The 27,044-nt window shown below is 32.8% G+C and overlaps 2 protein-coding genes across 5 annotated transcripts; both read right to left on the bottom strand.

Moving 5' to 3' along the window:
* Positions 1–3,502: 3,502 nt before the first annotated feature.
* LOC105794015 (probable magnesium transporter NIPA3) lies at positions 3,503–7,491 on the bottom strand. 4 transcript variants are annotated; one of them, XM_012622978.2, is made up of 9 exons: positions 7,231–7,489; positions 7,081–7,137; positions 6,538–6,628; positions 6,297–6,457; positions 6,084–6,211; positions 5,426–5,563; positions 4,838–4,930; positions 4,247–4,367; positions 3,503–4,147 (listed from the first exon to the last, which is right to left on the bottom strand). In XM_012622978.2, the coding sequence occupies exons 1-9, from the start codon at positions 7,358–7,360 to the stop codon at positions 4,017–4,019; spliced, it is 1,050 nt and encodes a 349-aa protein (XP_012478432.1). In that variant the 5' UTR covers positions 7,361–7,489; the 3' UTR covers positions 3,503–4,016. The 4 variants fall into 4 exon arrangements, with proteins under 4 accessions (XP_012478432.1, XP_012478436.1, XP_052489709.1 ...); XM_012622982.2 differs by lacking the exon at positions 4,247–4,367 and having other exon boundaries at positions 7,231–7,491; XM_052633749.1 differs by lacking the exon at positions 4,838–4,930 and having other exon boundaries at positions 7,231–7,490.
* A 723-nt stretch (positions 7,492–8,214) lies between these two features.
* LOC105794029 (dehydrogenase/reductase SDR family member FEY) lies at positions 8,215–25,065 on the bottom strand. The gene is made up of 6 exons (XM_012622992.2): positions 24,540–25,065; positions 24,325–24,461; positions 23,594–23,695; positions 21,781–21,873; positions 20,795–20,867; positions 8,215–8,793 (listed from the first exon to the last, which is right to left on the bottom strand). The coding sequence occupies exons 1-6, from the start codon at positions 24,958–24,960 to the stop codon at positions 8,531–8,533; spliced, it is 1,089 nt and encodes a 362-aa protein (XP_012478446.1). The 5' UTR covers positions 24,961–25,065; the 3' UTR covers positions 8,215–8,530.
* Between the last annotated feature and the right edge of the window lie 1,979 nt (positions 25,066–27,044).

The raw sequence follows: 27,044 nt of genomic DNA, 5'->3' as shown, positions 1-27,044 counted from the left end.
TTATTGATTAGTCCTTATTTTAATAAAATATTAAAGTCCTTATTTTAATAAAATATTAAAGTCCTTACTTTAATTATTGATGTAATTTTAAAATCAAATGTATAAATAATTGAATCAACAATTATAACTTAAATATGGAAGCTCCACTTTCAAATAAATTTATCAAACAAGACACTAATTGCAACATGTATTGAAAAATGAAAAGTTGTTTGAGTAAAGATATCATTGTACTTTGTCAAGATTTTAAGATCGAGCAAAATCTGGTTCCATTCGAAAAAGTTAAAAAAAAAATTAGATTTTTCTCAAATCAAGTTATTCAAAAATTTCAAGTTAACTCAAATAAACTGTTTGAGCTTTGATTTCAAGTCAAATTAAAATTTTACAATTCAAATAATTCGAATAACAAATTGGAATAAATGCTCTTTTGGTCCCTGTCAGTATTGAAAATGTATAAATTGGTCACTCTCTCAGCAAAAATGTAACACCCTTAACCCTTATTAATAACTTTTTAAAACTAGTCATAACCCACAACCAAATAACTAAGATCAAAATAACATATACAATATTGAACTTTTCAAAGAACCAAAAATTATACCTTTTATTTATTTACTAACTTGTGCACATACACATATAAATGTGTGCCACTAACCATTTCTCAAATCCATAATCCAAGTTAATTTATACATATACGGTCATTATAAAACTCTCAAACCATAGTAAATATGTGTTTTCATGATATTCACCAAAACATATACTTATATATATGTGTCATTAGTAATTCATGCTTTAGCCGATTTTACCATTTTATCTATTAAGACAGTACATGCTTATGAAATATAAACACCAATCCAAATCACATAGTCCCATACATCTTCTAAACAAGTATGTTCAAATATTCCTCTTTAATAAATACTATATTCCCAAATACCGAATGATCTCATATCAATACCTTAATTAACTTAAGCATAAGTTAACCAAACATATACAACTTGAATAGCAATTTATTGAACTATACATACTAAGTTTGGCAGCATAATATATATATATATATATATATATATATATATATATATAAAACATACAAGTTATCGATTAACATATGAATTTCGCCTAAAACATATTTCTTCATAAATTGCATTTCACCTAAAACCATGCATTATATCACTCAAAAGGAATCAAGTACAAAACCAAATATACATACTTACCAACCAAAGATTCTTCCTCTAACAAAAATAGTTACATTTCCATATAGACACGATTTGCCAACTTGACATGATACTGAATTTTAACAAGAGAAACGGCCATTCTTTAAACCAATCATCCATCATTTTGATTATATTATAACAAAAGACCACTTATCACACACACCCACACAAAATTCCAAACACATGCTTTCAGTTGTTTCACGCTCTTAGGAGAATACCCTAAACACTTTGTTCGAATCTTGTCATCCGTAGAAAAATCAAAATCAACAATTAACACAAATAATCAGAAGACTGCAAGTTTGAACATTATTTTGAGCATTACTGCCATTGATAAGCAATCCAGGCAGCAATTAACATAATCAATCACGCGACCGGAAAGCAAGAAAAAACAGAATAAGACGAACTCAACAACCATTCAGAAAATTTGCTCTGAGCTAAGATCTTTTAAGCTCTAATGCTTAGTTACCAATAAAAAATTAAATTCTTAAATTCCCTTGCACTTAAAATAGGAGAACAAAGATTTAACAAGAAGATAGAACCATCATGACCTACCAGGTTAAAGATAAAATAGAAATTGGAGAACTATCTAAAAAATTGACATTCCCATCAGGCAATTAGATCAAAACAAGAATTAAGCAAAAAAAATAAACAAAACCCATTAAAACTAACAAAATCAAGCATACCCAGATCAATAAACATGAAATCAAACACGAAAAAATGGAGATCCAAACGAGTTATAACCCAAAAAACTGATAAAAAAAAGTTACCTTCAAAGAGAATACTCCTACTGGTTTTGGAGATCAAAAAAGGACTCGAAAATTACAACAGAACAAACAAAAATCCAAGATTAGCAGAGAAGAGAGAACAAAAATCCGACTATTGTTTTCAAAGGATTGTCGGTCCTATGCTGATGAATAAAGACATACATGCATAATTTTCCCTACAATATCCATAATAACAATATCAACAAAAAACAGTATGCATTTCTTAAGCCTAACCAACAACACAAAACACATTTCAATCGCACATGCAATACAAACAAAAAAACTATGGAAAACTAACCGATGACGCAAATCGATTAGGAGAAAAGGGGCACAATGAAGAAGAACCTGTAAGGAGAAAAGGGGAAACCGATTAGATAAAAACAATAGAAAAGGTTGACCTCGAATTCTATCGGGTTAGGAAAACTAACCGATGAAGCAAATCGACAGAGAGCAAATCGGCCGAAAAAGAAAAGAAAAGAAACAGGGGGAGCAAGCTTGAAGGAACAGAAGAGAAACAAAGGGGATCGGGGGAGGGTAAAACAGGGAGGGTTTGCTGAAGCCGTTCCTAATCTGGGCAAAAGGGGGGAATAGAAATCGGTGGTTTTCACCGATTAGGAAAGTAACCGATTACACCCGTATTACTAATACATTAAACTAAACACGGGGATAGAGAAGGATTAGGTGCCAATACACCAAACCAAACATGACCTTAAGGTTTTTAAGAGTGGCATGTCAGGATGTTGATTGGTGGAGAATAAATATTTATGACCTTTCACTTCACTCACTCAGCGGTGAAAAGGTGGAGTGAAATCATATATTGATGACATTAGCCTATGGTCACCTCATCTTACCTTTTGTTGTTTTCAATTTTTTAGTTTAATCAAATCTAAATTATCTAAAACCATATTTTATTAAATTATTCTCATAGAATTTGTTCACTAAGGCTTTTAATATTTTGTTTTTCTAATCAATGAATGTATTTCTCTATTAAATCAATATCTCTTTTCTCAAATAAATAAACTTGAAATTGAACTCTCTTTTAATTAAAGTGACAGGAAATGAAAAAATTGCTTTATTATTGCTAAAACATGCTATTTACAGATAAATTTAACCAAAATGGTAAAAAGAAGAAGAAAAGAAATGATAAATTTTAATAAAAGTAATATTTGAAGTAAAATGTAATAAATGAAATGTAACATAATAGGTTAAATATTAATTTTTCAGCTTATAATAAATACATAAATATTTTATCTTGATTTAAACAAAATGAACAAAAATCATTAAAATGTCAAATTACTAAGGAAACATTAAATTATCTAAAAATAGATGATATTGAAATTACCTCACTTGAAAGTAATGCTTAAAATCCAATGTTGAAATCTATTTCACATTACTGAATAGAAGAAGTGCAGGGATTGGTTAATTATTAAATTTGATGGGAAGATCTTGACTCAACCATCAAAACAAAACCATAAATTCATAATTATACTTGCAACAAATATATTTTAAAAGGATGTAAAATGAAGAACAAAATTACCACATAATATCCATTATGTTTGCATTGCAACTAAATCACGTCAACAACCACAATTTAAATCCAATTAATCTTAGACACTACATTTGATTTATCCATATGTATCATACTCTACAAGCATACCTTTCTTCCTGCTGTCCTACCTAATTAAAATTTTCAACAATCTCAGAAACCCACCTTCCTTGCCAAAATCCAGGTCTGAGGTCTCCTTCAGCACCCATATCTGCTGAGCTTTTCAATTGAAAATGTCACCCTTTCAAGCACCATCACCCACAAATTCACTCTCCAAGCTTGTAGCATCCCGGTACTGCACATGATTAACAATGAAATCCAAGCCCAGCTGTTTAAGTAGTTTCAGTCACTTTGTTTCTTGTCTAGTGCAACCAGGACTCATACTTGCAAAATCATCTCTGTTACCGTCTAAGGATTCTTGAAACTTGGATTTCACCTTGGCACTTATAGCACACAAAATGTTAGATGTGTTTATACTCCCAATTTACTAATTTAGCCATCTTAGTACGGTTCTTGCTTCCTCAAACAAATATCATCAGGCGATAGCTCATTTTCTTCATCATGCTTCAGAGTTTCACGGTTACCACTGAAGAGTCCGGTAGACAATGTAGGGGATAGAGGTGCATGCTCACCTGCAATTATTTAAATAACATAACATTCCAATAGAGAGATTGAAGTATTTAACCCCAAGACAGAGACTGGAGATAACAGAAAATAAGTTTTTTACACACCTCTGAAGGAAGAACCTCTATCAGAGTCTTTGGCTGAGTTTAACAGAATGGTACCACAAAGCACAGCAATGAAGCCACATAGTTCAGATATGATGCTTCCTGTGTTTTGGCCGTCCCAATCCTGAAATATGTATAGAATCTATGTGTTATACACACTTTGGATTCATAATTCGCCTGAAGCAGAAGATCTTCGAATGAAAATATGTTTATATGAATATTGGTTCAAAAGGGGATATACAGTACTAGGCTGTCCTAAATTTGGAGAAGCTTAAATAGGTAAGCTGCAGAAACTGCTTCAGTATTCCATAAGAGTTTAGAAGAGTTTCCTTAGTTTATCTTTAATTTCTTTTTCGGGCACAGTAAATGAGTTTTACTTCTGAACTCAGTTGAGCCGAACTTCAGTTTACGGGCTAGGACTCCCAGAGGGAGGACTGGAGCACCTAAAATCTATGTTTACTTTTTATCCAAGCCAGCTGCAGCCTATTCATTAAGTCATGACACTTTGACCTTAATTTCTCACATCTGAGACTTCACAAGGAAAAGATGATAATAGTTTTAGCAAGATGTAATCAGTAATTGATGATGCAATACCTTGAACATAATGACACTGGCAATGATTGTAAGCGATGTGAACATGACATAATAAATAGGGGACACAACTGCAGTGTTGAACGTATCAAGGGCCTGAAACATCAGAATACTTTTCAGATCAGAAACTATTTACAGAAAATTTAAAAAGAGTTGATGGCATCAACTCATATCCGTGACTTATTTGAGCCAGCTTTTGAAACCAAAACCTTCTTGTACATGATAGTTTACTGCTAGCATATGTTAAATATTAAAAGCACCATACTGAACATGGAAAGACTGCCATGACCAAGGCAAATTAAACAACTAGTTGTTAGATATCAAAGAAGTTTTTCATAAAAAAATATCCTTCTTTTAGAGAACAAGAGAAACATATGCAAAACCAGATACTTGAAACCTTCCCCCAACCAGATATCCTTAAGGAAATCTCCTCAATGCATAAAGACGGAAAGCCAAGGGACACAAATGGTTATTCTAGATATTGTTTTTAACTTTATAACCCTATCTCAAATGTGTTCAACTGTGAATGTGGTGGAAATGATTCTAGATGACTTGGAAAATATTTTACCCGAAACACAACAAAATTTCTACCTTGTTGAGATAATTCATTTGTATAATGACACATGTAGCGACAATGAACATAAAGAACCATGTCTCCAGGTAAACTAGTTGGTTCTTTCCCTCAAAGGTTAGTTTGAGTGCGGTTCCAAGGGCTTTAACACTCATCACCTGCATTTGTATTCATAAAAATAAGACAACACATTGATAACTTTTTGAAAAAGAAAATAATATAAAGACCTAGTTTTGGTTTTTGAAAAAGATAATATCAAGAAGACCAGTAAATGAAAAGCTCAGAAGCTCACATTTAGTCATGATGTACTATATATTTATTAAAAGGGTAGATTCGGCTATAAAACTCCCTTCTTTAGTCATAGAAAAGTGCATATCTTGACTCTTGGATGATCACATTAACTGATGGCTTTACCTTGATCGAAGGATCAAAGCCTTATGAAACTGAAATATTCCAGGGACATTCAAAATTTTAAGATTTAAATATTTCACATTATTGAAAACTTTTTAAATTCCAAAAAATGATTATATGTCACCTATTTTAAATTTAGATAAATCAGGCAGCTTTTAAAGTTATAGTTTTATTCAATTCATAGTTGGCTATGCCAGGAAAAAAGTAATTAATTCTCTTGTCAGAAGCAAAATAAATTTGAAACAATTAGTAGTTGAAATAACATACCGAGAGAGATCCCATTAATGAACAAATGCCAGTGAAAACCAACACATTTGTATGCCCACATCTTGGTGCAAAATATAAGATCAAAAGGACGACCAATACAATAACTGAGCCCAGATAGAGTAAAAATGCTGTAATGGAAAGGAAACAGCATTATTCGACGATTTAAAACCAAAAAGAGACAACCGAGAAAGATGGTTGATGGTGACAACTAACCCGGTTGTGTAGCCATAGCCCATATCTCCTGAACAGAAGTGATAGGGCTCTCTTGTGGTGCGTGGATAACTATTATGACCGAACCTGAGATACACATAACGCATCCTAAAACCCCTAGCTGATGTAACTTCTCCTTCAACATGAAGTGAGCCAAGACAGCACTGAGGCACACAATTCAAAGTTCTGAAAGTCAAGGGATGAAGAAAAAGAAAAGAAAACATTAACCAATATAAGATATTACCTTACAATAATGCTTAATGCACCAAGAGGAGTAACAAGAATTGCTGGAGCAAATGCATAAGCGACAAAGTTTGCAACCTCTCCAACAATCACTACATCAAAATATTATACACAAAAAAAGGGTATTCTACAAAGAATCAGTTTAAGGACAAAACGCAACCAATTTATTTATCACCAGAACAATTGTCCAATTTCATGATATTTCCTGCATTATTGCATCTGTTGCTACAATTCTAACCCCAAAATCCCACCTAACACCCTATGTATATATATAGTTTGTGATTTTATGCAACCGAAATAATTACCCGAGGACCTAAAACATCAAATTATACAAAGCAATAATATTCAACAAAGTTATAACAACACAAATTCATTCACCTTTGACACGAAAATTTTACATAATCAACAAAAAGGATGAGAAATTTTGATAGCGACAAAGCAAAAAAGAATGGTAATTTGAAAATTAAATTACATATCAGGCATTTAAATCATAACTCAGAACAAGAAAAAGAGAGAGAAAGACGAAAACAAGATCCCAACATACTTGTGACCATGCCCAACCACCATAAAGGCTCCAAAAGATATGCATATCCACCATAACCTGCAAAACTCCAAAGAATCAAACGCATACACGAAAAACCCAAATTAAGACGAAAAGGATTAAATCCCCAAAAAAGAAAAAGGAAGGACAAACCAGCTCTAACACCAGAAACGGCAGCAGCTCTTCTAAGACCTTTCTTTTTAATGATAAAACTTGCTCCAATAAACCCACTGGACAGCAATGCCAAAATAAACCCTCTTAGATTGTCTTGAGACATACCCATCTTTTGTTCAAAAGATTTCCAGGATGCTTCTGTTTTTTTCTTGGTTTACTACTACTATTCATTGAAATCCTTCAATCATGCCTTGCTCTTTTGCTTACCTGTTTTGTCTTGTGACAATGGGAATGAATTTGCTCTACCTTTTTTAATTTAATATAAAACGTGGGACAGTTTACAATGTAACGCTTACACAGCTAATTAATGCATTAGCTGATTGATCTGTTTATTATTATTACTACATCCGGATTCAACTTTTAATTTTTAAAATAATATTTATTTTGTATAATTAATTAGTCACCAAATTGTTTTGGGTCCTACTCAAAAAATAAAATTACAATTATGATAAGCATTGTTTTCAACTAATATCTTTTTTTTCAAATTTCATTGATACATATATTTTAAGAAAAAACCCCAAATTTTTAAAAAATTCAAATATATTATTTTAATGCCAATTTTATTTGGTTTTATTTTTATGAGAATGCTTTAATTTTATAAAATATTTTTAAATAACTTTATTTCATAAACATCAAAAAGCTTTATAAAAGTTTAGCATGTACTTCAAAAAAAAAACTTATAAAAATAAACATATTAAGAAAAATAAACATTTTATTGTATATAGAGTAACCACCAAATGGGTTGTTTAAACACAATGAACATAAAATATTCAATGCAGGTATCGGATTTCTATTTAAAAAATTGGCATATATTAAGATTTAGATTTAAAAGAAATTATATAGAGTTTCCAACTCCACAAATTAGACTACCACTATTCTTAAGCATAAGACTGACAAAATAAAATAAAATATGGAACAAGCATACAAATTGACAGGTCTAGCTGAAGCATGTGAAGAGTTAGATTCAGAAACAGCTGCAGATATCTTGTCTACATTTATAAATTAGTCTATTAGGAGAATACAACTTGGTGTAAAATGTTACATCCAAGATTCAACTGAATCCCATATAATTCTCAAACAGTCCACTGTGTATCGAATACTTTAGGGGAGCATACCCTCATGAGGACAAGCCTGATAATGATAACAACAATAATAGTACCCGAAAATGGAACCAAATGATATGATGTAAGCTCTAACCTTTCGCCACCAATAGAATGGCTTCATATAGAAAAATGAACGTCCAAGATCTGTAGCAAACCTACTTTTTCTTCTGTGGAAACTAGTCATTTTGAGTTCCGTATCGACATTTGACTTCCTTACCTTCAATGAGTCTCTCCACAGCATCTGAAGGAAGGCCAATCATCTCCAATGTCTTCTCCCACACTTCGAATGAAGTCTCGACACTGTGTGCTTCTTCAGAAGGATTTGTCGGACGACAGTCTTGGGAAATGAATGCACAAACGGGCCACTCATCGGCTTTCAGCAACTCACAGTACTCTGGAACCTGGGGATCTGTAGCCGAGAAAAGGGCACTCCTAGAACCTACATTGATATTGAGTGACGGAAAAATTAGCTCCCAATTCCCCTTACTCCTGTTTCCATTAAAGTTTCTCTATTCTAGTAATATGTTATCAGAAACTATTTTCTTTGCCTCACAGCAAAATCCTTTAATACATGAAAAATCTTCAATAAATTGGGAATCCAAATTTTTAAATAACTTGAAAAAGTTTGAACTTACAATTAAAATAGGCACGAAAAAAAATTATGCCAATTTTCAAGGTTGAACAATGACTGAATAAATCGTATATAGATACTATTCCAAATGAATGCTGTTTTGTTATTTATTCAACCACTGCATTCCAATCTATCCACTTTGACCATTTTTTAATCACTTTTAAATAGAACATTGCAAGTTTCACATAAAAACTAAACCTTATTCACTGTTATGAAGGAATATTGCAAAGAAATTTATTATTAGGGCAATAGAAAAATGTTTGTGCCAACATCTTAAACTGAAGGAATCATAAACTCTTGATGGTGTCAGGTGTGCAGTCAAGCCTCAAGTTTCAGTCTAAAGATCAAGTCAATTCAGTTTTCTTCACCTTTCTAAATTATAAGGCTTGTGCATATCACCACATTCATTGCAAGAGTAAGTAGTTGTTCTACTTGAAAGAAACCTAGAGAACAGGTCCCATGGTGATTTGTGAAATTGTTAGTGTTTTAGAAGATTCAATATTTGAAGGAGCAGCTAATACTAGAAACTAGTTTCAGGTGCATCAATGCTTCTTAAGCCTAGATGGAAAAAGGGAAATATTTGATCAAATATTTTCAGTACAATGGCAAGTGTCTCATCCTAAAAGGCTGGGCAGTTACGCACCATATTGATAGCAAGTCTTGCTAGTGGGGAAAAAAATCATTTATATCATTTTACCATTATGAATTAAGGCCAACACAAGGGTACTTGATATATGGTGATAATCTTTGCAACCATTCAGGTGGGGAAGAAGTTGAAACAATTAGTGAACATGTAAAGCAAGCTTGAATTGCATACAATGAATAAGCCACATATAGTAGCTAATAATTCTCGTTATACAAAAGACTGCAAAGGCCAATTGACAAGAACAAATAATCCAATCACTGCACAACAGCGAAAATGCATACTGAACATTGAAGTTCACACCCCTATATTGAAGTAATGGAAGGCTTATGGAATGACTCCACTTGATTTATTAACAGATTTATTAACAGAAACCTTTATTTATAGAGGTAGGCATAGATGATTATACCCCGCAAGATTGATGGTCGGTAGAGCAACAATCTTGGATTGATGATGACAATAAATCCTAAGATTGCGTTATTATGCCCCCACAAGATTGATGGTAAAAAAAGGTGGATTTTTCAATTGAGGACGTTGAAATGATGAACTCTTGTTGTGAGTTACGACAACATAGAACTGAATTTAAGATGTAGTTTGACATCCATTAGGCAAGGCTTGATTGGTTGGTTTTGGTGAATAACAGTTGGTGTTGTTTCTGCCGAAAAAAGTAAATAGTTGGAGCTATATGAAAATGCAAGAATATGCTCGTTGAGCGAAAGGATTAAAAAAAGGCATATAGGCCAAGATCGAAACCATGTCATTAGACAAAAGGCTCGAATACCATATGGAAGTAATGGGATGCTTATGGAGTGACTCCACTTGATTTATTAATAGAAACCTATATTTATAGAGGTAAGCATAAATTACATTTAAAATATAAAAACAATAATTTAAAACAATTCAAAACTAGGATAAAAGATAATAACAACTTTATTTGAATATTTTAAATCCTAAGATTACATTATTACCCTAATCTGTAAAATTGTTATCATTTCACTGACTCCTATGTGTTAAGCCATTTTAAAACCAGAAATCCTCAAAAAGCAAAGGTATTCATCAACCTAGCATTGCCTGTTAGATTTAACTGTTTGATTGAAAGAGAGGATGTTGTTCTCTACATCATTGTTTGAAAAAATCTCTTATGGTTTTCTTAGGTGGATAGACAAGTGCTTTTATGGAACATAAAAGCCTCCAGTGCAAAACTTAAGTATCTAAAAAGCTCCAGTTGACAATCAGTTATGATGTGAAAAGGGGGATAGAGGGATGAAAAGGACCAAAATAATGTATGGAGTGATGTGGGAAAACTGTAAAAAGAATGCAGGAATTAAATTCAGGAATTTATTTTCTGATTCATTCCTTGTAATCAAGGATTGGATATAGGGGAGACTTTAGTAGAGATTGGCAACAGATATTTTCTAGATAAATTATTGATCCTGTATTTAGTTTGTTTCCCTAATTAGCCTAGGTTTTGTAAAATGCATATGTACATTCTATTAACTCCGTACATACAAGACAGAATTAGAATTTCTCTTTTCAGTTTCTGACACATCTTTTCAATCCATTTCAGTTCACAACATGGTATTAGAGCCAAATTGGCTTCTTGTGACATTTATTCATTGAATTTTTTGGTGCTCTTCACAGAGTTATTTTTTTTTGGTGAATAAAATAAAACAAACGCTTAAATCGAAAATCTAAGCAAATGATATCATTACAAGACGATAACAAACTTTGAAAGCTAACTATGCTCTAAAACTTCCATTCTCCTTACCAAGGAAGAATTCGAAACTGTCAATTCCCATCTTGAATAACTTTGACCACCTCTAGGCTATTAGTGCATATGATCACTTTATCAAGACCTCACCTGTGAATGAGCAATTGACCCTCCAAAATCCCTCACAGTTCAGCATCAAACACTGAACACTCTCCCAAATAATGATTATATTCAAGGATCCACCTTCCATTATGATCACGCACCACTCTCCCTGCCGAAGCAAAACCTGCACTTGGCTTAACCACCCCATCAGTATGTAAGTGACACCAATTTCCTATAGAAGGATGGCCTACTTCGGTTACATGTTGTCCAGATGAGTTCTTCATATTAGCCAAGACATATTGTTTCGCCCAACTAATAGAAACTTTTACAATCTCACTAGAATTCCAAGGTATTCCTTGAAAAATGAATAAGTTTCTATTTTTCCAAAGACACCAAACAATCAATCCAATTAAGCAAGACCAACTAATCCCCATATTAAGCATCCATAAATTATCATTTAAATTATTTTCCAACCACTCAATTAAATTTTTGAAGTAAAAATTACCCTGTTTGCTATTAGGCACAACTTGACTCCAAACCTCTTTAGCGGTTGGGCAATCTCTAAACACATGTAAAATATCTTTTAACTCATTGTGGCAAAACGAGCAAGAGGGATCTTGTCCAATTCCTCGTCGTACTCTTTCCTCATTAGTAAGGATTCGTTGCTTAAAAACAAACCAAAGGAACAACCGGACACATTGTGGACCTTTATACATCCAAGGGACTTTCTACCTACTCTTTCTAGTGTTCCACGAATTCTTCCAAATAGTCTGATACGCACTTTTAACAAAGAATGACCCTATGAGTATTCAACCAAGTGATTCGATTCGAACCCTCTGAAGGATGGGGAAAGTGTATGCTCACAATTCTTTTAATAGATTCCTCTGATAGCCATACACGGAATAGTTCAAGATTTCATGTACTTTCTCCTGTTACCATTTTGTTAAGTCGACAGTCTGGTACAAGATTACCATGAGAAGATTAACATTTCGTTAAGTGTGGTATCCAAGAATGCTTCCAACACCAAACAGAACGACCATCTCCTACAGACCACACTAAATTTTCACAAAGTAAAAGCCATATCTTAGCAAGAGCTCTCCAAAGAAAAGAACACCTCCCTCTCACTATACTGTCTGGCATCTTCTCCTTCATGCCATGCTTCGAATGAAGAATATGAACCCAACCCAACTTCATCAAAAATGAAGCATTTTGGTCCTCCAAGTGCTGAAATCCAAGACCATCACAAGCATGAGGTTGACACACAGAACCCCAGTTGACTAAATTCATCTTCTTTCGATTTGGTGCTCCCCAAATAAATTGTCTGAATAAACTCTCGATTTCCGCACAAATGCATTTGGGTAACATCATGGATTGTATAAAATAATTAGGTATAAAAAGGAGTACAGATTGCGCTAAAGTAACTCTACCTGCAAGAGAGAGTTGTCTGGCGTCCCAATTATATCAACCACAAACCTCAAAGTACTACTCGTCACTTTATCATGAAATAAAAGCACTCCCAGATAAGTTCCGAGATTATGCACCTTTTGAAATTCAAGTATAGAGCTAATCCTGTCCCTTAGCTCCTCATCAACACCACTAGAAAAGAAAATATTAGTCTCGCAAGCGTTGACCTGATGCCCCAAAAAAGCACAAAAATTATTCAGAGTTTCCTTAAGAACTCGAGCTTGTTTCAAATCTGCTTTAGAAAAGATAACCAGGTCATCAACAAAGAAAATGTGAGATAACTTCGATCCAAATCAAGATAGCCGAATGAGATACCATCTACCACTACAAATAGCTGAATAAATACTATGACCCAACCATTCCATACAAAGCACGAACAGGTATGGAGACAAGACAAAGGTTACCTTTGCCGAATCCCTCTAGCTGGTTTAACATTTGCGTAGAAACCCCCATTCCACAAAATCTACATAGTGGAATTAGAAATAGCTGACATGATTACCTTTCTAAGATAATCCGGTATACCAACCGATTTTTGGGAAACATCAATGAAGCCCTAACAAACCCTGCTATATGCTTTCTCCAAATCGATTTTGACAGTCATCCATCGTTTCTTATTTTGTTTCCCTCTCATAGAGTGGAAAAGCTCCTGCGCAATTATGATGTTATCTGAAATGTTCCTTCCTGCTATAAAATCGACTTGCTGTTGTGCAATGATTTTAAGAGAAACCATTTTGAAACGATTAGCTATAATCTTCATAATCAACTTGTATAAGGCAGAACAAAGACTTATAGGACGAAATTGTGAAAGATTCTCTGGATTAGAGACCTTAGGGATAAGGACAATAAGAGTATTATTTAACCCCGGATCAATAATTTCACCATCAAAGACCCTCTTCACCCAATCACAAATAGTGCTTCCAACCACTCCCCACTATTTTGGAAAAATAAGACGTGAAAACCATCACTCCCCGGAGCCTACAAAAGAGCCATATCGATGAGAGCAATTCTTATTTCCTCATCCGAAACTGTTTTACTGAGAAAGTTTGTCACACTAATCGAGCTGTGGGAATAAGCTAGGTGGTAAACCTCTCATTGATATCGACACTTCCCCATATAACTTCTGGAAGTAATTAATCGTTTCATCCTGAATATCCTCTGGGTCCTAAATCCATTCTCCAACTTGATTTCGAAAGACATTAATTCGATTGAACTTCCTCCTTTGAATCGTACGGCTATGGAAAAATCTAGTATTCCGATCTCCCAAACTAAGCCAGTCACATCAAGTTTCTTGTTTCCACAATAATTCTTCACGATGAAGTACAGACTCTAATTCCTCTCTTAACTCCATCTCCTATTAAAGTAAGTAATCAGAATCCGAATGTTCCATCTTTTTTTTAATACCAAATAAAGTACTAATCAATTTTCTTTTATGAGTGCCAATGTGCTCATAAATCGATTTGTTCCAATATTTGATACTAGCAGAGAACTAAGCAAGGGAATCAAACATACTACCATTAAATTTTCACTTCTCTTTGACAAACTCAAAAAAATTTGAATGTTCAGTCCATCCAGCAAGGAAACGAAAAGACCAACCTCTTGGCAAATTAATCTTTGGCCTTAGAGAAAGACAAAGAGGCCTATGATTCGATTTAAGTCTTGGAAGATTAGTAACCAAACAGTTCGGAAACACCCTTACCCAAGCATCATTTCCAAGAGCTCTATCAAGTCTTTCAAAAATTCCTCCTCTGTGCCAAGTAAAAAATGGTCCTCTAAATCCCAAATCTTGCAAATCAATTGACTCAACAAAATCACCAAAAGACGGACATCTCCTACCTTATGCCCTCCCCCCTTATTTTTCGCTAGTGGAAAGGATTGCATTAAAGTCTTCAATTGCCATCCATGGCTGTGGCTCAGAAGGGACGACAGACTTCAATTCTCTCTAAAGCATTTTCCTTTTCATTCTATCCGGACTGGCATAAACAAAAGCTATAAAAAAACAGTGATCTTGAGAGCTGCTACAAACTCGAACCAAAATAAACCGCAGATGGCTACGAACTACCTCCACCCTAACCGATTCTTTCCAACCGACCTAAATAACACCATAAAAATCAATTGCTTCTACCCGATAAGACTATTGAAACCCCAGATTATCAATAATAGCATCTACTTTAAAACCACTAACCCTCGTCTCCAAAAGACCAACAAATGTTAGGTCTAAATTTTGAATTATATTCTCGAAAAATACAATGAAATTTTTTGCTCGTGGACCCCTAACAGTTCCAAGAAAAAATAGACAAATTTAGATCCATAAATAAATAAAAGGCCAAGGTTTACCGACCTTCACTGTCAACCAGCAATATTAGCTTCCAGTTTCCTATCAATTGAACTAAGACCTCTTGTACTACCTTCATTTCCAAGTTGAGAATAGACACTGTCCACCATATTATTAATCAAATCCAAAATTGGTATCTGATTATTACTTGACAACTTGAACCGATTTAAAAGCAAGAATTTAATTCAAGGATTTACTCTCTAATTTATTCCTTGTAATCACGGATTGGATTTAGGACAGATTTTAGGAGAGATTAGAAGCATATTTTTAAGAGATATAGCAAATTTTTTAAATATATTTTATTGATTATGTATTTAATTTATTTCCCTAATTAACCTAGATTATGTACTATAATGTACGTACTTTTCTCATAAAATATAAGACAAAATTCAGAAATTCTCTTTTCAATTTCTAGCACCTCTTTTCAGCCTTTTCAGTTTACAATAAGTGGTTACATTCTTAGTTTTGAGTTAGAAATAGAATGTTTGGGAGTTGAATGATCCTTCCAAAAGATTATAATAGACTTTTAAGCAACAATAATTTGTCTGCAAGGGAGGGAGATGGATAGTTAAACATTCATGGGAGGCTCTTTTCATGGAGGACCTTGAATGGTTTTTTATTAGAGTTTATAGATAAGAGAAAAGAGAGGTACCCCTTAGGCTAATCTATTAAAAGACTTTATGGGAGTGTCCTTGAATTCTATGTAGTTAGGAGGAGATTTAGTTCCCTGGATTCTCCATATGAAAAGAACTTTTTTTCCAGAGAGGGAAAGGAGCTTTTAACCCAGGCTTAAGAAGGGAACTAATGCACTTACCGTTGAGCCAAATGCTCTAGTGTGTCTACATTGAAAGAGTTCCACAGACATGAAGAATGCAAGTATGAACAATGCTTTGAACTTTGTTCAAGTAACACCCTAGGCTATTTTCTTCAAAATGGTAGAACCTTTTATAACCTAAGCTAATCAAGGGACTAATCAGTAGGTATATGGAAATAATAAAATAAAGTCATAGGCTGTTCTTGTACCCCTAAAATGAAAGCTAAAGTCTTATTTTATTTTTTTTCTTCTTGATGTTTAAGTGTCAATAGTATGGTCATAATTTCCTGGTTTAATGGAGATTGCAGATTTTATTTTTAGAATCTTACTTAGGTTTTTCATTATCTTATTGGGTTATAATATTAAGTTGTGAACTTTCTTTATAGAGTCTAATTATTTATTAGAAGCCTAATAAAAATACTAGTTCAAATCAAGTTTGAATTTCTTTTAGGTTCAGATTTTCTACAAATAAATGCACTCTTTCTAATGAGCAAATATTCAGAGAAAATTTCTAGTGTTGTTGTTTCCGTAATCTATCTTATGCAATCAAACTTAGGTATGAATCCTAAAAAAGCTTTGAAGCTTTTCTCTTAACTTATCAAACTTTCTCCTTGTTTTCTCAAGAAATCATATCAGAAAATCACCATCAACCCTAACCTCAATGCTGTCTTACAATATGTTGCTCCAACTCTTCATTACTAGAAATACCTCTGTTTGACACAAATGTCAGATGCATATCTAGATAGGGATGCGGGAATATGACCCTTTATAGATCCTCTAAATCGGTAAAAAAAATTAGAAAAAAAATTAAATATACCCACAATAGACATATTTGTATGACATTTGTACCTGAATTCAAGTAACATAGGTCTTACATCAAACACCTCTTTATAGGGATCAATAGATATTGTGTCAATAGATTGGAAGGAGAATTTTCCGAAAGTTATTCAAAGTATTTTCCCATGTCCACCCTTAGACATCAAACACCCCTCCATAAGGGTCAATTGATATTGTGCCAATAGATAGGAAGGAGCATTTTCCAAAAGTCATTTAAAGTATTTTGTCATGTCCACCAGCAATTCACCAACATATTTTGCTTGTCGTGGCTGGTACAAGGTCAAGCCTCGTACCATTTTGTTTTAAGAACATGCAAGAAAATTACCTAGCAATGCTAAAGTAAACGGTTTTCTTCTTTAATAAGAAGATTTCATATATTTCAATATTAATGTTACAGTTTTTTTATATTTTGCATGTTAGTATCAAAGCATAAAAAATTATACACATTTTATGATACTTAGAAGTATTTATATTTCTGCCACCAAAAAAAAAGTAATTATATTTCACGTGAATGTTAATTTCTATCAATCCTCAAGTTGTGAAATTAACTTAACAACAGGGTATAACCAAAATATACAAAATGGCTGTTAAAGAAATTTAATTTTAAAAAATTGTTTAACAAACACATTATATATGATTCAATTATTATAAATAAAAGATCATTAATGAACCAACTAAAAATTAAAAGATTAATTCAAATAATATTGCTAATGTAAACCCGTTAAATTATGCTCAAATCTCTTTCATTCATAAATATTAACTTTTTTTATATTTATTCAACAATTTCATAATAACTAAAAATCTATTAAACCTTCAAGATGAAAAGTGAAAATCAAGCGAACATTTAAGACGGAAAGAGAAAAAGCCATAACCGTTTAGTAGTAAATTCTTTTGACCCAATGGATTAGAAGTTCAATTGCCCTGACGATCAAATCCTATTTTGGTAATTTTCTAATATATCTCCCAACTAAGTTTGATGTCATGAGTCAAGTGACACCAGCTCAATTAAAGAAAAGATTAAAGAGTTAAATTTTAAAACAATTAAAAAGAATTCTTATAAGGGTCCTTATGTCTTTTAGTATAGTTATATAATTTATACTTAAATAATGTCGGAAAATTACTTAAAAGCCATTTTAGTAAAGGATAGAATATTATTATCATGTTTTCATCTTCTTTTTTATATGAAATGCTTAAATAAAACAAGCTAAAACGCAATTTCTAAGGATTGAATCCATGCTTAAAGAATACATATATGCAAATACTTTATCACTACACCTATGATTTAATTATTGAAAATCCTTTTACAAATATAATTTTAATATTAACTTTTTCTTTCACAAGTCAACAAGACACCAATTTAGTAGGTAAATGACTAAAATATATTCTTTTACAAAGAAATAAATATTACTATGAAGGTAGTTTTGTCTTTTATATTTTATATAAACCTATAAATTTAAGTAAAACCTAGAATATATCTAGAAAAATACCACGTATGACAAGCTGTGAACATAAGAAATTACAGTCTTCAAAGCCTTAACTTTATCATTTCAACTAAAATCATGTCTTATTTTTACTATTATTAAAGATAATTAAAATTTCTTCTCTTTTCTCCCGTCATTTCTTTCCTTTTCTTCTCTTTCTTTTTATTATTTTAGTGTTTTTGGCCAAATCATTATTTGAGTTTATTAGTCGTACTTTTATTGATCTTTTGGAGAAAAAAAAACTTCTCTCATCCCTTCTGGAGCCTTACCTTCCACCCACTCACTAAAAATTTAGAGCAAGAATGAACTAAAGTACTCAGAAAATTTCAAAAGCTCCTCCGCTCACTAACAATCAAGAAAAACTGTTCCAACAAATTAAGAATGGTTAATATGGATCTTCTCAAGGAAGTTGTTTGGCTTCACTAGTCTTATTGTGGCTCAAATATAACAGAATTTTACAGGAGTAAAACGAAGGTAGAAGACATTAAAGCAAAATGACTGTGATAGCATATAATGAGGGGACTTATCTTTCAAAGAATGAAACAAAATACTGACACTTGCAAATGATATCTTAAATGTGACTGTAGGAGAGAACTCCTTTAAAGACACGAGGTAGAGGGAATTTGGCTCATAGGGATAGAAAAAACACATTGTTTGATGGCTTATGCTCATAGATATCTAAATGCTATTAAAAGCAAGGTGATCTAGAATGTTGCATATGGAAGAGGCTATTTGTGGTTTCTATGAAAAGCTTGTGGAGCCAAACGGAGAGAATGTCTCCTTTCTAAAAATGGCAAATTATACCTGAACCTAATAACTGGAATGATGATATCCAAAATTACCAAAAAAGTTAAACAGTCAAACCAAAACAATCCTATACTTGAAACTAACCGAACTAGAGAGAACCTACACTTGAGTATCTCAAACCCAAAATAACCTGAATCTAAAACAAGCCATCGCACGACCATCCAATACACACTCATAAAGGCCCGAACTGAAACTTAAAAAATAAGACTTGTAATTAAATGACTTGTGTAAGAAAAAATTCCAATGATAAACTTGTTTTTCCTCTTTATTCGGAAGTTAAATTTTGGAAAGGTATTTCTCATTCATTATACAATTATAAATGTATTTTTCAACCTTTTAAGGTTGAGATATATAACTTTGAAGATTTAAACTCAATCATAACATTAAGTATGATTTAAAACATGCTAAATGGTAATATGAATACCAAGAAGTCTATGCACCAGCTATTATTATCCAAAGACTCATACATACATATGCTATGCAAACTAAGAACAAGCGTCATTAAAAATATAATATACTTTTGAGATAATCATATATAGAAAAAGTGTTGAAAGTCATATGTAATGTAATAAATTTAATCATTCTTATTTAAGGAAAATTTGTGATCTAATTACATTAACATTATACTCTATTTTTAACTATTTATTTTACATTTTAACTTTTAACTGTACAATACTTCAAAAACCACAACAACAAAAAACTGTTTCATATTTTATTTTAGTAGAGCACTATTTCAATACTGCTGTAAAAGAAAATGATTATTAATTATTTAGTGTTGAATTTTCAATTTATCCAATAGCGCTTTATTCCTAAAATGTCTAGGACTGTCTATATAAAATAGTTTAAAGCAGTCAACCTAGTCAGTAATGTGCATAACTTTAATATGTATTCTTTAAGAAAAGAGATTAAAAAACCAGGCACCACTACGGGAGTATGGGTCCTTCCAAAATGTTTCTAGAGGAAAGGAAAGTTCTTGATATGTTCATAGTAGCATATGCAATTATAAAAAAATTTCTTGAAGATGGGTAACAAGCATGTGATTAGCAAGCTTGAGATACAGCTTTCTTGTATTATTTTGTGTTGAAAGTGGTTTTTGACTGTAAATAGATTTTGGAAAGTGAATGGATTACTTCAGCTGAATTTATTGATGGGGAAAATTTTCAATATCTTGTGTGTGGAATCGGTTCCCTTCTATTAACTTGCTTAAACAGTTGGTATTGATTTCATGGATGAAACTTGTAGCTAGGAGTAAAGGCTTGTACGGATAAGGAGAAAACTTAACCAATCCCTCTCTAGATGATCAGTAAATCCACTAGCACATGGCGATTCATCTTAGTTTCTTAAAGATGCATGACATCATAGACCAAGAATTCATTTGGCATGCCAAAAAGAATATAAATTGCAAAAAGGTTTTACAAAGTTTAATTTTTTAACAAAATAAAAAGAAAAGGAAAAAGTTCTGAAAACAACCCTAAAATATTACCTTGATGTGACAATTATTTATATGATGATGATAGATATGGCAAACGATAGATATGCTTCCCAAAAGATATGTGCTACATGCATTAACAGAAAAAATTAAGAAAACACAACTGAACTAACAGGGGTGAATACTTACCCTCTTGAGCACTGAAGATAAAATAGGGTATTAAATGATATGCAGCTTGAACAATTCTGGGAAGATCCCGAGCCTGCATTCAAACACAGAAGATACGTAAAATAAGTTCAACATTGTCAATGACAGAAACATAAAGACTGTGAATTATGTGATAAGGATGATTAATCAGAAAATAAGAACTCACAGCTGAGTGAGATATGACGAGAAACGAAATATTGTTTGTAATAAGTTAAGGCACATGCATCAAATAATTTAGATTACCTTAGCAAACAAATTTTTCAAAAATAAATAAATAAAATAGTTACCATCTATGTAAGGACTTTTCATTTTCCCTAACTCAAACATGTGTATGGGGGTAAGATACTCAAAATATAAGGAGAAACTTTGAAAACATTGAACATAGTCGTGTGGGACACTACATCTATCCGACAATTGCCACCGAGTTCGAGCAACATAGGTTACCATAGTTCAAAAACATAAGTTTTGAATAATAAATTGTTCACTTTTATTATTACAAGACGTAGACAAGAAAGCCTGTTGTCTTTACACATATTCTCTACAAGAATGGTTTTTGTTAGAAAAATAGGGCATGTAAATGCATGAGGAACCATGAGAATAACACATTCATACTTTGAGCCTAACAGCTAATTGAGTGCACATCAGTAAAAGATTCCATGTCCAACTTTATACTGGACAAGGGTCATGTTGTTAACAATAACCATGGTCTGCAGCCATCAAGATGTTGTCCAATCAATCTTTCCGAAAGCAGATAGTACTCTCCCAGTATTTTATGGCTCTGTTCCATGTACCCTTCAATTTACCTTAACACAATGAATAACACTTCGACCTTCCAAACCACAGGAAAACTCACAGAGAATGACATATACCATGTGGTCTACATAGATGACATGTTGGTAAATAAATTAAATATATCAAACATTCAAGTGATGACCTTTCTAATAACTGAAATGCTCTAATAGACTTACAACATTTGTGTGCACAATTCCAGGTGATACACACAAAACGTTAACACCAGCTTCAACAGGTAGCCGTTTGTGGAGGACACTGCTAAACATGACCTGCAAGCAGAGGCACCACTTTCATAAGCCATTGTCGATGTAATATATTTTACTTTACATCTTGCTTATATCCAACTTTTTATTTCTAGATGATCAGTTACTACAACAGGATGAAAAATCATGTATGCTGTAGAAAACGCCAGAGGTTGCATTGAGTTGAAAGACCAACTTACTTGTTAAACTAAGTGATCTCTCTCCATATTTAAATTTAGAAGGGAGAAAAAAATTGTAATTGTATTGTTGCCAAGAAGACATCCCAATTGTTGGCAATTGAAAATTTTAACTAGGAGGTCTCAAATTCAATAGAAGAAGAAAGGGGTTTGCAAATGAGAGAGGATTACCTCTCCTTGGATTTGTTATACAAAATGACCTCCCAATTTAATTTTACGCTGAGTTGAAGTTAAGAATAAAATTGTAATAAGGAGTGTAAGTGTACCATTACCTTGACAAAACAGATCATGATCATGATCAGTTAGAGCTTGTTTATGTTCATTTATAAAGCTTAACAAACAAGTTCAAAAAAACCTTTTTAGGCATGCTTGAAAGACAACACTTGAACATGAGTAAGCTTAACTGGTTTATGTTCACGAACAAGCTTGATAAAGTGTTTGTGAACAAGCAAAGTAAAAGGTCTGACAATAACTTATCATTCATCAAGGTGATTAAATTTTAACTTCCATATCTTCTTACACAAACAAATTATGATTTAACATTTATGTTATTGGAAAGTAGGATAAAAAAGATTGAAATTCATTTGTAAATTTTGTGAAACATTATTGCAGAGTTATTTTTTTATGCACAAAAAACACACACACAAAAGATAAATCTGGAAACATGAGCAAGAGAAGAAATCCACTCCTTAAATGGAGTTGTAAAATTCAACTGGCAACGTGAAGGAGCAAGTGGTGCTGTCGATATAAATCCATCCTTAGACCTAATGCACTCACCTTTATTCCAAGGGAATCATAAATGGCTTCACATATAGGACCATATTATTTTTTAGAAGCTATCTTTAGCAAAAGACATTTTTGGAGTCTGTTTTTGAGTTAAAAGTTTTTATAATGTGGCTTCAATGAGAGCTTGATATGAGCTAATGTTTAGTTAAATGCTCAGTTAACTCAACCAAGCTCAGTCCAAACAATTTGGCTTGAGCTCATTCATGTTCAGGCCTGTCTAAATTTAGTCGAGCTGAGTATAAGCAAGTGATACCCAACTCAGCTGGGATTGGATCATTTACAGACCTAACTGTAATGATTTTGTCCCCAAGAAACATCCCAATCATTTGCTATTGAAACATTTAACTCGGGGGTCTCAATTTCAACTAGTGGAAAGCTGAATGAGGTTTACAGAAAGAGGGACTGGGATGCAAGAACCAAGGGCAGGGAACGAGAACATGTTTGACAAGGAAATCATTGAAGATTTATTTACTCTTTCTATGCAATTTCAGTTTTAAGAATGTACAATTCTAGATATTTTATTGTTAAGGGGCAAAGCAGTAAAATAATTATACTTAAAGCCTGCTACAGAATGAAGGAAAGGGGTTAGCTTGACAGTTAAACTTACCCATGTAACCCAAGTTTAATCATGTGAAAAGCACTACAAGGTAAGCTGCCTATTTTGTGTCCACAGGTGAAGCCGAAGATGTGATGTAAAATATCATAATTCAACGAAAATTTAAAGCCAGCCACTTAGAAGGACTTGAAGTGACTTCTGATTATACCTGTGCTAGCTTGCTGCTAGTATATCCCAACAGGCTTGAGTATTTTCTTTTCCCAGTAACAGCATTCATGTCTTCTGTATCAACGAAGCCAACATAATGCATCTACAGAAGAGAAACATCAAATACATCATGAAAGAAATAACTTCCACATAATACTGGTGATGAAGATTATGATAACTATCAGTAGTATTATTAGTAAAAGGCACTCTACCATACAAAGAAAGCTTAGAAGAAAACTGCACATGAAAATAAAAGCAACAGAAATGGTCAAATTCAAACTTCCAGCAAGAGCCAAATCAAGCACTCACCAAAACAAAACACAATTTCAAGAACATAATGCTCAACAAAATCACAGTCTTTGGAACAAAAGTTACAAAACCAATCTAAAAAACATGAGGTTTAGCAACCGCATATGCAATTGCAGACCCTTACAGAAGTTTCATCTTTGATTCTCCTCATACCAAATGCAATGAACAAAGTGCATAATGTTTAGTGAATTCCCTAACACTACTGCATCACTTACCACCTCCTACATACCCATTCCAATAAGCCAACAAAATGGGGAGTGCATTTCACCAGCAAAAGTAATTGCACATAAAGTGATACAAGAAAGCAATGGTTAGCATCAAGATAGCAGGGCAGCAGAATCTTTGCCGCCAGTCTCCTCATTTTTCCTCTTCTAGAAGAGGGAGTAAAATTCTAGTAAGGGTTATGAGCTGAGCGGAACTTACAACAGAATTGACATTAATGATTCGACTTGGAGATCCTCTAATAAGGGATGGCAAAAGCAATATTGAGAGCAGTGCAGGAGCCAGATGATTGACTTGCATATGTTCCTCAAAGCCATCCTTTGAAAACTTCTGGGGTTCTGCATATGGCAAGTTGAAATATAAATCTCCGTTTTTTGGGTTCCAAAAATTAATGAAATCCAAAAAAAATGACGAACCTCCGATTGAAAAAATTCCGGCATTATTAATAAGAACATGCAATGGTGCGAGACGAGCATTCCAGGCATTAGCAAAAGTGACTACAGAATCCAAGGATAGAAGATCAAGTTGCATGACCTCAATGTTCAATGGGAGCCCATGCCAAGAGGCAGACCATTGATTAATCAACTCATGAGCTGCCTTAGGATTCCTGACAGCCATTACAACATGTGCCCCAGCTTCAGCCAATTGCCTAGCAATTTCCCTCCCGATGCCGCTTGTGGAGCCAGTTACGATGCAGGTGAGGTCGCTCAAGGGCGGCAACTCTAATGGGTTGTGCAGGTGACTCGCCGTTATTCTCTGGAAAAGCATCTCGTAGATCACGTACATCCATCCTCTCAACCATTCGATCCAACCCAACCCTTGCTTCCTCTTCGCCATTCCCACTCCCACTCGATGATTTACGATTTTTCTTTTTGTCTTCTCTCTTTTTGTGTGTTCTGAGAGTAGTGCTATACGCTAAGCAAAGAAGATTTTAGTGTGAAGTGGATTACTACACATAGACAGTCAATATACTAATTTTATTGGCCGCAGTAAAAGCAAGCGTTTTTACCATCCAAAAAATAACCTCTTTTTTTTTCTGATCTTTTTACCCAAAAACATTTTTAAATAGTTAATATTCTTACAAACTTATATCAAATTGTCTGTAGTTTTTATTCTGTTAAAATAGGCTGTATTTTTATTTTTAGAAATTAATCCTTCTACTTATTAAATTTTATAATTTAGGTTTAACGGTTAAAATTGTTAAAATCATTTTGTTAAATTTAAATTTATTATAATGTCATTTTTAAGTAAATTTAACAAAGAATTCTAATAGTTTTAATGATTGAAACTGAATTTTGAAATTTGAAAATTAAAATAATTAATTTTTTAAAATAAAAATATAAGATCTAAATTTTAAACTTATAAAAAGTACAAGGACTTATATCATATTTTAACTTTTTTTTAATTTAAATGCCTTCTCATAAACCTAGGAGAAAAACTTGATGGTCAAATCTGGAATTTGAAGGAAATAAGAAATAGTGGGAAGAAGGGAAATTTTCCAGTTCTGAGTGATTAGAAAGAGCCCATTATAAGTTCCTACATTGTGGGCCACAAGACAACTCAATTAATTTAAGACAAGTGTTGTCAATTGGAATTCCCTTAACCTCATTCTGCTTTGCGCCTCTATTCTAACTACTGCCTCCTACTCCTACCTCATTTTACTCTACGCCTAATTTATTTAAAATATTGTAAAGAAGTATTTTTGAAAATATTTAATTTAAGATTTAAGTCTCGAGTATTTTAATTATTTTGTCAAATTATCTTTTAAATTAAATTAAAAAGTTTGACTTTTCGAAAACCAATTTGGGTGTCTATTATAATTTTGTCCTTCATTTATATTAATTATGGTTAGCTTTTATTTTTAATTGTTTTGATGTAACAAATTTTATTATAAAATTTTTATTTAAATTTGCATGAATTATTTCAATCTTATCTAAATATATTTTTAAGTGTTACAAACTCAAAAATAAAGTTTTTAAATGACTTAATTTTTCTACAAAAAAATTTTAGAACCCCAAATACTTTAAAATGTTTTTAAGCCACAGTTTTTAAGGTTTCCAATCTTGTCTCGAGACATAAGCATGCCTAACTCGAGACAGACCAACATCAAAGCTAAAAATGCTTCAAATTAATCTTGTTTTTCTCTCGAAGACCTGCCAACATTGAAGCAAAAGGGAGCCTTGTCTCAAGACATACGATAGATTGTATTGAGACATCTAGCTCCAACGGTCATATTTTGTTCTTCTTGTCTTGAGATAAGGGATTTGTATCTTGAAACACACTATTGCAAGGTTTCATTAAATGCTCAAAATAAATGCTCTCAACGGCTAAAAACTCCCTCCAATGGCTCCAAACGTCCAAAAATCAATTAGAGGGTATATATCCAAGTCAAAAACACTTGAAGACAGAAGAGAAGAACATCCAAACATAAAAATTAACAGAAAAGCATCAAATTATTTATTCTTCATTTTCTTTTGTACATATCTTTTAAGTACTCATTGTTAGATCTTTTTTATCATTCTCATTTCAATTTATTGAAAGAGTTAAACACTTGTAAGCACATACCTTTGAGAGACTTTTATTGTTTACATCTTTTCTTCTACATAGAAAAGGCTACTTAAGGTTTTTGGGGTATAAAACCTTGAGTAATTTGTAAAGGATTTTAGCTAAGTCACAAAAACTAGGAAGGGTTCTAGTTAACTTATAAAAACTAGGGAAATGTTTTATCTTAGCCTTGTGAAAAAGATAGGGGTTGTAAAAGTTATACATTTTCCTTAAAAGGTAATAATTAAGTATAGTGAATTGGGAAATCCTTTGTTGATGTATACCAAGGTAGTAGAGGTAGGCAATTGGGGTCGAACCATTACAAATCGATTTGTCCAAGCTTTTCTTCCCTTTCCTTATCATTTAGAAAAGTTTGC

Source organism: Gossypium raimondii, chromosome 7 (genome assembly GCF_025698545.1).
Source record: "Gossypium raimondii isolate GPD5lz chromosome 7, ASM2569854v1, whole genome shotgun sequence".
Taxonomy (NCBI): domain Eukaryota; kingdom Viridiplantae; phylum Streptophyta; class Magnoliopsida; order Malvales; family Malvaceae; genus Gossypium; species Gossypium raimondii.
The sequence above is the reverse complement of the archived record's forward strand: the minus strand, read 5'-3'. Positions and strand labels throughout refer to the sequence as shown.